The sequence below is a fragment of the Gossypium raimondii genome, chromosome 8, assembly GCF_025698545.1.
Source record: "Gossypium raimondii isolate GPD5lz chromosome 8, ASM2569854v1, whole genome shotgun sequence".
NCBI classification, from domain to species: domain Eukaryota; kingdom Viridiplantae; phylum Streptophyta; class Magnoliopsida; order Malvales; family Malvaceae; genus Gossypium; species Gossypium raimondii.
In genome coordinates this window covers 46813474-46828233 of record NC_068572.1, presented here as the reverse complement: position 1 = coordinate 46828233, position 14760 = coordinate 46813474, and the positions used below count along the sequence as shown (strand labels likewise).

The 14760-nt window shown below is 31.9% G+C and overlaps 2 protein-coding genes across 2 annotated transcripts; both read right to left on the bottom strand.

Moving 5' to 3' along the window:
* Positions 1-8596: 8596 nt before the first annotated feature.
* Positions 8597-9431, bottom strand: LOC105791723 (putative invertase inhibitor). The gene has a single exon (XM_012619932.2). It carries the CDS (start codon positions 9398-9400, stop codon positions 8804-8806), a length of 597 nt encoding a protein of 198 aa, XP_012475386.1. The 5' UTR covers positions 9401-9431; the 3' UTR covers positions 8597-8803.
* A 2051-nt stretch (positions 9432-11482) lies between these two features.
* LOC105791725 (10 kDa chaperonin 1, chloroplastic) lies at positions 11483-13428 on the bottom strand. Its single transcript, XM_012619933.2, has 7 exons — positions 13188-13428; positions 13015-13073; positions 12872-12922; positions 12282-12347; positions 12147-12194; positions 11996-12025; positions 11483-11718 (listed from the first exon to the last, which is right to left on the bottom strand). Exons 1-7 carry the CDS (start codon positions 13270-13272, stop codon positions 11650-11652), a joined length of 408 nt encoding a protein of 135 aa, XP_012475387.1. The 5' UTR covers positions 13273-13428; the 3' UTR covers positions 11483-11649.
* Between the last annotated feature and the right edge of the window lie 1332 nt (positions 13429-14760).

Genomic DNA, 14760 nt, shown 5'->3' with positions numbered 1-14760 from the left:
GACTAAGTATGATATAATCCAATCATAAGCTTGGCACAAGCCTAAGCACATCAACAACACATGTTAGTTCATTTAAACATAATTCATGTGAATTTAACATGTATAACCTTTATACCTAAGCATAATTCAATTGGATTTATCACCCATCATAACATAACATGCTTTTCATTTAACTCACAATTTCAATGTATTTCATACATACATGTCTTGGTTCATATTGAACACGTACCTTTCCTTTCATTTCTCATGTCCGTTGAACAGTTTAGAATATCGTTGGATACCCGGGATAGCTCACACGAAGTGTGCTAATATATAAATGTAGTACGTCAATTCCTTTACATATATGCTCACACGAGATGTGAATAAGTATGCTCACATGAGCTATGAAAATGGGTCTGCTCACATGAGCTGTGGGTTGGAACGTAGCTACACGATACTGCTCACACGAGCTGTGGAGTATCCGCAACATATGCAGGAACTCAATCACCGGTAGGACATTCAAGACCAGCACCTGAAACATGTAAACCCTAATTACATGTCATTTGTATCCTATGAATTCCTAAGGTTCAAACAAGGCTCGATAATCGTCGTACATCGATGGATTTACATTGTTTCATAACATGATAGATTGTATAATAAAATATATATATATTGATTCATTTTCAATAAAATCATATAATAACATTCAATTTAATAAACATTATACATAATACAGTTCATACGAACTTACTTGGCTAAATTGCATAAATGTCAAAGTATAGAGGCATTTTGGTAATTTTCTATTCTCCTCGATTTTTCATCCGATCTTGATCTCAATTAATAATTTCATTCAATATATTAATTTAGACAGTAAAAAATGCATTTTACGCAACTTAGTCAATTTTTTGAATTTTTTACAAAATTACCCCTAAATTTTTACTTTTATTTAATTTAGTCCCTGAGCCTAAAACATGCAAATTAACCATTTTTATTGAAATTTCACACTAGCCGAATATTCATAGCCTCCATTTCAGCCCATTTTTGCAACAATTTCATATCCAAACCTTGTACTTTTACTATTTTAACAATTTAGTCCCTAATCAAAAAATTCATCAAAATTACTTAACAAAATACTTTTAAACAACAACTAATATTTCAAATTCATCATTTAACAACTAAAATCACATAGATTCATCAATGGAAACATTCAATATCTTTAACAGTTTCAAAATCAAAGGTACGGGCTAGCTAGACCTAGTTGCAACGATCTCAAAAACATAAAAATCATTAAAACGGGGCTAAAATGACATACCGTTCTAGTTTTTCAAGTTTTCAAAATTCCAAGGTTTAAAAATGGCTTCTTTCTCCGTTAACAATCAGTGAAGAAGAAAATGTAAAAGATGATAAAACATTTTGGTTTTATTTATTTTAATTTAATTAGCAAATTACCATTTTAACCTTGGTTAATAATTAAATAAAACACAAAAGTCAGGTTCATATTTGTCCAATAACTCCTTAAATGGTTTAATTACCATTTAAGTCCCTTTTCTTTATTCATAAGCCATTTAATCACTCAAATCAAATAATGATCAAATTTTACATCTTTTATGATTTAGTCCTTTTAATTAATTAACTATAGAAATGTTAAAATTTCTTAACGAAACTTTAATACCACCTTAATGATACTCCGTAAATATTTATAAAAATATTTACGACTTGGTTTATAGAAACAAGGTCCCGATACCTTATTTTCTAAAACCACTTGACTTTAGGGTCTTACCACTTAAACTTAATAAATCGTTCGAATAGCATAAATTACCATATCAAAAACCCTTTCTAAAATCATATTCAACTCGTAAATATTAAATAATAACATTTACGAACTTACTCGTCGGATTTGGTGGCCCCGAAACCATTATTTTTGACACCACTGAAAAACGGGCTGTTATAAAATAACATATAATCAAACATATTAAAAATTTTGAACTCTATAATAGGATCGAATTATAAAATATTAAGGTTTAGAGGTCACTCCTTTTGTCTTATTTTGAAAAAAAAACTTTTTATTTATGACAATTGAAATGCATCTTTCACGTTGTTTACCTTAAGCATTATATGTTTTTAATTCCTTATAGCCGACTAATGACTCGTTAGGGATCGTATCATTTTTCTTAATCACTTGTAGGTGACACCTAACGTTCATTTCCAAGAAGACTTGGGGTTGGATAGCTTAGACAATGTATCAGTAGAACTCAAGATGAAAAGATCTTGAAAATGTATTATTTTTGCATTTAATTGCACCTTCTTGATATCATTATCATCTCATTCACTCTCTTCCTTTGGGATAATAACACCTTCGACCCTCTTCATTGGAATAGATGACTCATTTGTAATTATCTTTCAAACTTCATAATCATTAGCTTGGATGAATAACTTCATTCTTGTTCTCCAATATGGTAGAATATCCTTCTCCCAATATGGTGGAATTTTGCTCCAAAGCCATGAAGCAAACTTCTTGACTTGTAGCTTCCATCTTGGATAACTTGAGGATCTTTTCTCTTGGTGATAAAACTATCTCTAGAGTTCTAACTCTGATACAAATTTTTAAGATCGAGATACACCAATGGGGGAAATTGGTGTTTTAAAAAGTTTTTAGAAAATGGAAAAAATCAAACGACTCAAGAAATTAGAGTGTTCGACCTCAATTGCCTACATCCACTATCTTAGCTTTCTTCAACTATGGATTTCCCAAATCCACTAGATTTGAACCTTTAAGGACAAGGTTTAACCTTATAAAACCCTATCTTTTCAAAGGTAAAATAGAACCACTTCCTTTTAAGGTTTTCTACCTAAAACCTTAAGTAACACCTCACAAATGAGAGAAAAACAATGATGAATAAGATGATGCCTCTAAAAGGTAGATAATCAACAATTAAACATTCTCACACAAAGTTACAACACTTGAAAGAATGATATAAAACTTAACCTTGATGTGTGTACAAGAAATATTTAGTGAAAGATTGAGAAAGATTGAGTTCATGGAGGTTAGGTACTTGTTTCTTATCTTTATTTTGTTCAATGGGGAGCCTTGACCTTGTATTTAAGTCCTCTAAAAACCTTGTGCATGTTTGTAGTCGTTAGAAACAAATTAAAGTCGTTGCATCCATAAAAACCAGCATTAAATGTTGTCTACAACTTCGTTGTACCGGTAGAAGGAATCTTGTATCGGTAGAAGTCTTTCCAAAATATAACTATTAGGCTTGTTCTATCAGTAGAAGTTCTTCTATATCGGTAGAACTCTGAGAGTTTCATTTGGTATCGATAAAACCAATAAGAGTATCTGTAGAAGTGCATGGGATGCTAAACTTTGGCTACTCTCTTGAATTGTTTCGGTAGAAGTCCTCAAGGTATCGGTATAACTTTGGTTGTATCGATAGATTAGACCACGATATTGGTAGATCTCCCAGGCCAAAACTACCTTGCACACTGGAGTGCGTTGTACCGATAGAAGTCTAGGTTGTATCAATAGAACCCAGAGTTATATTGGTAGAACTCCCAATTCCACCGGTAGAATTCTGTAGCTTTTTCAAGATTTTTTCATCTTGAGTTCTACCAATACTTATCCATTTAAGTATATACCCATCCAATTGCTGGTTGATCTACGCAAAGCAAGGAGTATCTTGTTGAATTTCATTCAAAAAGAAGAAAATATCTTTGGACTCTATTTTTGTTCGACATTTTAGGTGTTTATATTATAAATGGGATTAAGATTGACAATCTGCATAATGTTTTGGTGGGATACCCTCAACTTTCTTTTTCAGCAAACAACTGCAGATACTTCAACTTGCAATAAAATTTTTTTCTGTTGCATATGTTTCTTACGTTTCAATTGCTTGTATAGTTTTCTTGTTATCCTCATATCATTGTTTCCTTTAAGTTGTTGAAATTATTTAACGGGCAAAAAATTAGTAAGTACTATTGCCATTGATACCAGTAAAAGAATAGAGAAAATTGTTTTTGTTGGGGATCGATCCGTATAAGTAACAAACAAGAACGAAAAGAAAAAAATTACGTATGCAAATATTTATGTGGAAAAACTCCTCCGAAGAGGATAAAAAACCATAGGAAAAGGATATTTCACTAAAATGGAAAATACAGAAAGAAGAGTACAAGATAAAGAAACAAAAAATAATCCCAAACCTAAAACCTGAATACAAAACTCTCTAAAAAACTCTCCCTAAAACCCTTCTTCAAATCTCACGTAAAAGATATTTTGTTAACTCTCTAAACAGGGTTACAAAGGCCTTTTAAATAGACTAATATTAAATTCCTAATATGACTAAAATATTCCTAGATTAATCAAAGTTCAACTGGGAAAAGATAGCAAAGTTTAACTCGGAGAAGAAACTCAGTATTTGTTGGAACACGTCGCGATGTTGAGAATTGCCTCACCGTGAAATCGTCTCTAATTCATCATTTCAAACATTGTCACATCATCCCAACGCTCCTCGTCGTGACATCAATCCTATTTTGTGCCTTTTTCGGTTACATGTTGATCATCTTTTTAAGTGCCTATAAAGAGCCCGATAAATACGAAGCACACCCCACAAATCTCTACCTTGACTCTTATTTAACATGCCTGCTATGCCAATGCCCATCACGGGCCTAACTTGATCTTTAAGGATATTGCTCGAGTCCAAGCAAAACATGAACTTTGAAACTGAAAGACTTTTTGTTTTCTAAAGTGCCAAATCAAAGTTGACTTGTGTCTGCTTCCCATAAACATAGTGCTCTGTCTTTCCAACTCCGGTACCCAGAAGAGAACCTCACTTATTCAAAACAGTCATACATTTTTCACTTAAATGACTAAGTCGTTTATGCTTCAAACAAGTCAACTCTGACTCCTTAACAGATGAGGAAATTGTTGCTTTACCGGTCACCGTTGAACCCTGCAAAACATAAAGACTGTCAGTCTTTCGACTTCTCATCAGAATATTTGTTCCTCGAGATTCTTTAATTCTATTTGACTCGATGGCGATCCTACAATCCTTCGAGTCTAAATTTCCCAAGGAGATAAGATTCTTTTTCAAGTCAGGCACATGCCTGACATCTGATAATGTCCTAATGATTTCGTCGTTCATTTTGATCTGAATGACGCCAATACTGATTAATTTAAACGGTGAATTATTCCCCCTAAGCACAACTCCACCTTCAACTGAACTATATGTGGAAAACAATTCCTTATTTGGACACATATGGAAAGAGCATCCCGAATCCAGAATCCACTCAAACGTAAGTTTAGACCTTTCAGTTGTAGACACCAACAACCAATCATCACCATTATCCTCGGCCACACTAGCATTGGCTACCTCAGCATTATGTTCCTCATCGCTCTTAATAGCCCTCCTATTTTTATTTTTCAACTATAACATTCTACCTTTATGTTACCTAACTTCTTGCAATAGTAATATGTTTTGTCACGATTCCTTAACTTCAATCTTGACCTAGATTTGTTCTGACTTGAATCTTTAGATTGTTGCCTACCTCTAGCAACCAAAAGCGAGGCTTGAATACTAGACTTGTTTCTCGAACCTAACTCATTATCAAGTTTTTCCTTGCTCAATAACTTAAGTCCACTATAGCTAACATTGACCTAGATTCCTCAAAACAGAAAGGAAAAGATAAAGTCATCGACAAATAGCTTGAAGTTTACGGTTTGTGTTTCTATAACCCGAACTATTTGTAATTTGCTGCATATTGAATTTTTTGAGCATGGTAAGAACATAAGGTGAGAAACTTTGTGCTTATGAGATGTATTGGATTATTTGAATTGATTTATGTTCATATGGACTAAATTGAACAAATGTGAAATATGTGTTTATTTATATAAATAAGAAATTGAATAGATGTTGAGCTAATTAATGATGTCATATGTTTGAATAAATGATGGAAACAGAAGGGTTATAATTGGAATGTTGATGTTGGATAAGTCCTCAAAAGTTCAAGTGATTGAAAGATCTATAAGAGATGCGAAATTGATATTGAAATGACAAATGGTTAGTAAATGGAAGTGATATGTGAAAAGGAATGCATATTTGTAGTATGTGTTGATACAATGTTAGACACGTTTATTAACTGCAAGAAGTTGTTGATCATATGCTTAGATATTGTTAAGTTATAATTGTTTTGATCCAAAAAAATGAGAAATGGTTAAATGACATATTAAATTGCATAACATCATGCATTTTCAACTCATGTTACTAAAATATATTATGTTATGTTATAGTGTTTAGATTATAGAAATACCACTGAGTTATACTCAACGTACGATTTTGTTTTCCGTGCGCAGGTTATGTACTTCTTGATTTGATCGTCAACTTCAGGATCTAACGACAATCCTAGATTCAAGAGTTGGTAATGTATTCATTTTGGTCTAGGAATGTACTTAAGATGTCTAATGGTTATAATGAATATGGAGTATTTTGGTTGGCATTTTGGAATTTATGTATATAGATGTATATGTATGTATTGGAAATAGTTATGTTGTTATCTTGTTAGGTAACTTGGATTATGTGTTTAATATTTTAATGGTGGAGAAAATGATATGTTATGTGATATGCTTTGATTGATGCTTGGTTATGGAATGATGATTTGGTAAGCTTGATGACTAAACATGAAATTGTTTGAATGGTCATTTGATGTTTGATTAGATGATAGTGAAAATTTTATTTAAGGTCTATTGAAGTGGTATATATGTAAGTGCTCTTTTGGTTGTTCTTAAAAGAGTTGAACTTGTTGAGGTGCCTTAAAAGCATATTGGTTAGGTATTAGGTTGACTGTTAAAGTGATATTTTTGACATGTTGGAAATGAATAGGTAAGTATTAAGTTGATGGTTTCTATGTTTATAATTGTGTTTAAGAGGTACCATTTGAGCTTAGGTGATTTTGGTATGAAATGAACATTTTAAAGATGGAATTTTACCATTTCTAGGCTTAAGTATCGATATTTTGGCATTTGGTATCGATACTTGACTTTATGAATAGTTTTAAAAACCAAATAAAATGCCAAAATGGTATCGATATTTATATAAGTATCGATACTTTTCATTACGTATTGATACCCAGTAAATAAATATCGATAGCAACTTTAAAATTTTGAAATTTTACAATTCAATCTCATTTCATGCTTGAATTTCACAATTAGACTCGTATAAATCTCAATTTACTATATTTTATGATATATGAATTGTAATTATATAAACTGTATATAAGTTTGAATTATTTGACGTAGGTTGCTCTAGCAACGAATGTGACATCCTGTTATTCGGATCTGGCGAACGGGTCGAGTAAGGGGTGTTACATTGTATCTCATTGCCATCTCTAAACGAGTGATTGTGAAATTAAAACCAAGACTGATACTAGTTTGTTGGGGATCGACCCGTATAAGTAACAAATAAAAATAAATAGAGAAAAGAAAAATTGGGCATACAAATATTTACATGGAAAAATCCCTCCAAAGAGGATAAAAAACCACGAGTAAAGAGGCTTCACTAAAACGAAAAATATCATAAGAGGAGTACAAGATAAAGAAACAAAAATAATCTTGAACCCAAGATCTGATTACAAAGCTTTAAAAAATCTCCCCAAAACTCACGTAAGAGATATTCTATTAACTTTGTAAATAGGATTACACAAGCCATTTAAATAGGTTAATATTAAAGTCCTAATATGACTAAAATATTCCTAGATTAATCAGAGTTCAATTGGAAAAAAAAATAGTAAAATTTAACTGGGAGAAGAAACTCAATATTTGTGGAAACACGTTGCCAAGTTGCCACGTTGAGATTCACCTTGTCGCAACATCATCTCTGCTCCTCCGTTTCAGACATTGTCGCGTCGTCCCGACACTCCTCATCGTGACGTCGAGACGACGGGCCTATTTTGGGCCTTCTTCGTTTGCTCGTCAATCGTCTTTCTAAGTGCCTACAAAGAGTCTGATAAATGCGAGGCACACCCCAGAGTCTAAGCACTTTGTTGTTACAGAAGCTACAAATTTGGTAGGTATTAATTTATTATTGTTAAAGCTATCTAAAGATGGAATTGGCAGGCTTTAGCCACGGTTTCTTTTTCCTTTTATCTTTCATGTTTTATTTTATGATTCATGTTTGAGGTTGGTGGTTATTCTTTTTAACAATCTTATTTTTAAGATTCGAACACATTACCTTACTATTGCACCTTAATATTTGCTGGTACTGTTCATTTGTTTGTGATCCAACTTTTTTCGTATCTAATCTTAAATATTTAATCATAAAAAAGATTAATGATTTGAAAGTTCAAATCCAAATTAACTCGGCTCAAAATAATAATAACATGGAATGATTTGAATGTGAAGTAAAAAATGAATTACCTCGAACCAAAATTAATTCAAACATGAAATTGCTTGAACTTGAAGTATCTAAAGCTTAAAATGACCAAAAATCCTAATGACCCCATTCAAAAATTGAATTTTGAATTGGAATTACTAGTTCAAAACAACTCAAACTTATAATAACTTAAATCTAAAATGATACAACTTACTTAAAATTAAATCAATCTCAATTCTAGTTTAAGCAGGATGAAAGCACAAATATAAGTCCTTTATTCTTTGGATTAATGTGATCAACATTAAAACTACATCATCAAGAACACTAACTACCAGATTATTAATTGTAAACTTCAAGACAAATATGAATTACTAGTTACTCTTCAATCTTCAAAGTTGGCTTCAATGAAAGCTTCCCTAAAAACTTTGTTGAAGAATATTAGAAAAAACACAAAGAAACAATTAAATTGAATCACCATTCAAGCGAATCATGTTAATAATGGAAAGCGAAATAGCAGACAACATGAAGGCATCGTTGTTCCTCTTCGTCAATGGCGAAACCAAGCCTTCTTTTTCTTTGAACCCATCTTCACAAGTTGTAGTAGCATCCATCACCGAACTCACATCAATGTTAGCATCGTCGTAGTGCTTGGCCTTGTAATCTTGGAGGGCCTGTTTGGTTGTAGGGATAGCATCGGAATAAAGATCAAAGCAATCGTGCAAGCATGATCTGACGAAAGGGTCCATCTTCTTTTGGTTCTTCAACAGTTCCTTAATGTGAGACCTTGTGTTGGTTACGTTGCGGCCGAGTAGGGTGATGGAAATCTTGCCGAGTTGGCGAAGGTCGTTGGCGCAGTGGCTGTGGGGAGCTGCTTGAAGAGAGGTGATGCAGAAATTGTAGCTGAGGTTTGGGTCGCTTTGAGCGCATTTCTTGCAGGTCTTGCGTATGAGACTGTCATTGGTGGCGGTTAAGCCATGGGAGGTTGAAATGGAAACAAAGAAGAAGAAAATGCAGAGAAAGAGAGGGATGACAAAGGAAGAAGACAAGGTTTGCCTCATATTTGTTTATAAAGTTTGGTCTTAAGGTTTTGTTATCTTTGTTGCTGTTGGTGTTGGACATCATGATACTTGCATATATAGCGAAGGGTGCATAACTATGCATCAATTTGGAATGTCAGATTTTAATATTAAACTTTTTTAAAAAATCTATTTTGTACTCGAATGAAATTTGAAATTTAATTTATTATATTTTAAAATAATAAATTTATTTGCTCGCCACGTAATTATACCAACTTCAAAAGAAATCATTATAAACTTAGTAAATATTTGTAAGCAAATTTTGACAACAATAAATACTAATGACGAAAACAATTGAAAATAGAAGAGACTTTTAAATGGTTGAACAAAATACTTTTTTTTTGTATATAATACTTAAACTAAGCATCATTCATTATCTTTAAAATAGAAAATATTACACGCTTATATGTTTAAAGTTGTATCCTTTAAATTATCACAATGTTTAGATAACTATATAATTTATATTTTGATTTTTCATTGGTAAAAAGAAAATAGATATATTTGGGTGGAGTAGCAGTGAATTTGCATCTACATTACTTGTAAAATGGTTTCTAATACATGCTTTTGTTGGCTTCCCAAAAATGGTTACTGAAGATTAAAGAATGAGATTGCTCCAAATTATGTAAGTAGCCGCCCCCAATTAATTGGTGTTCCTACGCTATTATTACAAATCAATCCCACCTTCGCTTACAAGTAAATCCATATTGCAACTGCGGACTTGAAGGAGGCTCAAATCTTGTGTTAAATTGGCCAAGTGATCCGTTCCCTTAACCAAAAATGTGTCCAACTTCTACGGCTCACCCTTCACTGATTAAAGTCTAAACAATCTTTAATTGGGTGATAATTCTCACGGAATCTTTTCAAAAAGTGAACCACTAGTAATGCATAAGTTCGACGATCAGCGCAATGACTTCGCAAGGCATAATCCCATTCGGACCCCCAAAGTTCCATTCTGTCAATCCAATTTTCAGCATAAAACCCCCAACCCAATTCATTGTCTCGTCTCGTAATAACCCTCCAGCAGAAGCCAAAAGCGGAATCCGATTTAACTGCTCCATCAATATTCAAAATGCAAATTCCTGCATGCCATCGTTTCTAACCGACTTCATAGCTTTGCTGATGTCACTTGCAAATTTCTGAGCATAGCTTAAGATTTGCACCAGAGTAGGTACGACCTTGGATAATAAACTTCTTTAGACACTTCCACAAGCTCTACAAGGCAGTTACAAACAAGACACCCCAAGGCAAGAAAAAGTTTGCTAACTGCATCTTACCCCAATTTTGCTGCAACCTGCAGATTGTTCAACCGGGAGAGCCAGCCAAAGTTCTTTCGCTGCCAAACACTCGCAGAAAGTAGGGCCTACGGACTCCACTTCTGCCCCACACATTGTGCAAGCTGCATTATCGATCATCGACTTCCGGAACCAAAACTGGTTCATATTCAAACGATTCAAGAAAACCAACCACAGAAGAATCTAACACGTTCTGTACAAGTCTGCTGCCATATCCAATCGACTCGCATTTCCATATCCAATTGAGTCGCCTGTTTTGCGAGCATGGCATAAGCCGACCCACCGAAAATTTTCCAGCAACAAGTATCTTGAACGTGCTGATGATCATGAACCGAACAATCTCCAATCAGGCCCGCGACTCCCATTGACCCTCACCGTTAATATAGTCCGCCACTCTATCGGCTCTTATCTCGGGTGCCCAAAATAAAGAATCTAATAAAAAAACTCAGGTGTCAAAGAATCTTATGTTTGAAGTTAGTACAACACTTGCAAGAAAGTCTTTCGAAATTAATTTTTTAATCTTTTGGGTAAGATTCGCCCTAAAAATGTCTTACAGAAATGAAATGCCAAAATTTTAAGAATTTATATGACGCATCACTTGTAGAACATAGAGATGCATAACGTTTCAAGTCATTTGTTAGAACAGGAAAATATCTTCCAGAATTTGTTTAAAAATCAATAGAATCAAAATAGTTGATGGATTTCACAACTCACAATGAGTCAAATTTTTAATGATTTCATATTTTTCCCCAAAAGATTTTATGAAGGCATGTTTAAGAACACCAAGCTTTCTTAACATTTAAACAATTATTATCATCTCCAATAAGTTACTAACATAAATGTAGCAGCAACTGAAGAACATTATAATTGCAAATAAAAACCGCTAAATTCTGAAATACAATTGACTCTTCATCTTAAAACAAAAGACCAGAAAAAACTTCAATCAACTTCAGCTAACAAGTCACTCTCTTTACAAAACACATGCCTAGTATCTGTTCCCAAATCCACCTGCAAGCAACACAATAGCATTTTAGAACCCTCATGTGCAGTGCACCCAACTTTTTGAAATATAACATTACTATTATGTTAGTCAAAGAAACCTACGGCCGATGAATGAACCAGAGATTATGCCTAAAAAGACATTCATCACTATATCAAATACCATCATTTTAATAGTTGGTCATAATCTTACTGCTAAACTTGCAAGTTACCAGAATTTCTTTTCTAACTAGGCTGAATGTCGACATATAAGACATATTTTCGTCAAAAAGGAATGCTAACTAACCTCATAAGCATTTATATCCGAGAAAAGAACCTGCATAAGTATAGGAATTCTTTTAGATTGTATTAGAAGAATAACTACATACGAAAATGGCAGCATTGTGACAGGCATCACTTTGCATGAGATTGCTCAGAAAATTACTGAATTCGTTTACCTTCTTTCCAGTTTCCACGTTTCCTACTTCGGCACCGACCGAAACTATCTGAAGTTGAAATCATAAAATGAATTAAGACATCTCAAGCATTCATTTGAAAAGGGGAAAAAGATATTTAACAAATTGTCATCATACCTCCCCCATCAGGTACCTCTCAAACTTGACAGCTGATTTGGGCAACAAAACTCCACCAGCTGATTTCTGTGGTATAAAAATTGCAATTCATTTGCTCAACAATTGGCAACAATAGGGGGACAAAACAGAAGATATTCATCACTTGAGACTAACACAAAGTAGATAATCTGTCAAAGAGAGCCTAATGATTTACAAGTTATACACCACAGCCTAGAAATGTGCATTCATCCACCAATAGGTCATCATGTAAATATACTTCTATGCTTAAAGTGCTTCACTGAGTTAATGTCAAGAGTTAACAAGATACAAACTCACTTAACGAAACTACTTAACAATCTAAATATAGAGTAGCAAAACCAACATCAATTAAAGAATAGCAAAGTTATGTAACTCAATTTTCATATAAACTCAGAGAACAGGAAACAAACAATTCTCATAGTTGCATTTAAAGGAACAAGAAACAAACAATTCTCATAGTTGCATTTAAAGGAACAAGCTTGAAACTAAAGAAACCCGGATTTGGGATAACCCAACCAGTTAGAACAAGCAACTTCAGTACTAACAGAAATGGATAAGTAACCAATATATACCTCGGGTAATTCTTGGAGACGGATAAGAACTCTGTCAGCTTGAGGAACAACCTGAAAAAAAAATGTAAATTTAGAACATGGGTTTACAAATACAAATTAAATCGTCTTTAGCTAACTCAGATTATGAAATTAAACAAAAATACCTTGGTGGGTTCCCATTTAGTGGCCCCAGCATTGATTCTAAGTGAATTTCTTCGAGTCCCTGCTTGAAACCCAAATTACAAAGAGAAACCGATTAGGAAAAAAAATCTAAACAACACAAAGGGAGAGATTTTGTAGAAAAGAGAGCCTAAGGCTAAGGCTAACGTAAACTAACCGAGAAGTTTGTGGGTTGAAAGAGAAGGGAAGGTAGGCTTGTTTGAAGTGAAGGTTTTGGGTAGTGCCAAAAATGTAGACGCCATGGATAAGAAAGCTGCTTTGAATCGACGATAGAATCAAAGTAAGGGAGCGTTTGGCTACACAAACCAACTAAATCTAAAGCCCTGATTTGCTTCTTAGGGTTTTATAAGCTTACATGTCATGTTTTCGTCACATCATCCATGCCCGACCCAAGTTCTAGAGACTTCCTCACTTTTTTTTTTCCTTGACGAACAAATATTAGAATGGCGAGGTAATGGAAAATTAGAAAAAAAAAAAGTTCGTTTTTTAAAATTAATTAGTAAATTATTTCGTTTTTTTTAATTTAAAGAAATACATCGTTTTTTGGAAAAGAAATCAACAATTCGTTTCAAAAAAAATATCTTTTTGAAAAACGCTTTCTACAAAAATACGTCTTCTTTTAATATTTCAGTTCCACTAATTTTCTATTTCACATTGTTTAAAGTTTTTTATATTTAATTAATAAATATATTATTTTTGAGTTTTTTATCTTTAATTCATTTTAACTAATAATTCTTTTATTTATATAAATAAAATAATAAATATGTAATTATATAATAAAATATATATTATATATATCAGTATGTTAAAAGTATTTTAATTAATAACTCCTTTATTTATATAAATAAATTAATGATTATATAATTATATAATAAAAATATATTTTATTTTTAAAAACATTAACTAATTTTTATATATTTTATTTATATATAATATTTATATGTCAAATATTTATTTTCTCCTATTATAAAATCAAATAATTATTTCAAATATTATTATTTTTATATGTAAAATATTTTAAATATCATTTTTTCATCTACATTGTGAGTATGATATTTAAAATATTTGTATATGTGAAATATTTCAATTAATTATCCAAATATCATTATGTTTATATGTGAAATATTTCAAATAATTATTTCAAATACACATACAAAATATATAATACTAAAATTTACTACACTCATGATATGGATTGAAAATAAATATTTCACATATAAAATTATATTTACTAAAAATAATGATATTTGAAATAATTAATTGATTTTATAATATTAGAATATACCATACCCACAATGTAGATGAAATACAATTATATTTGAAATATTTTATATATAAAATAATAATAATATTTGAAAGAATTATTTGATTTTATAATATTAGAAATCAACGCACCCATAATGTAGGTGGAGAAAATAAATGTTTGACATATAAATATTATATATAAAAAGAAATATATCAAAAAATTAATTGATGTTTTTAAAAATAAAATATATTTAATATAATGATAAATATAAAATATATATTTATTATATATTTATATATTTATTATTTTATTTATATAAATAAAAGATTTATTAATTTAAAATATTTTTAAAATAATGATATATATGTTGGGGATCAACCCGATTAAGCAATGAACAAGTAAAAAAATAACAGAAGAAATTGAGAATTTGAACACACAAATTTAACATGAAAAAATCTCTCCAAAGAGGATAAAAAATCACGAG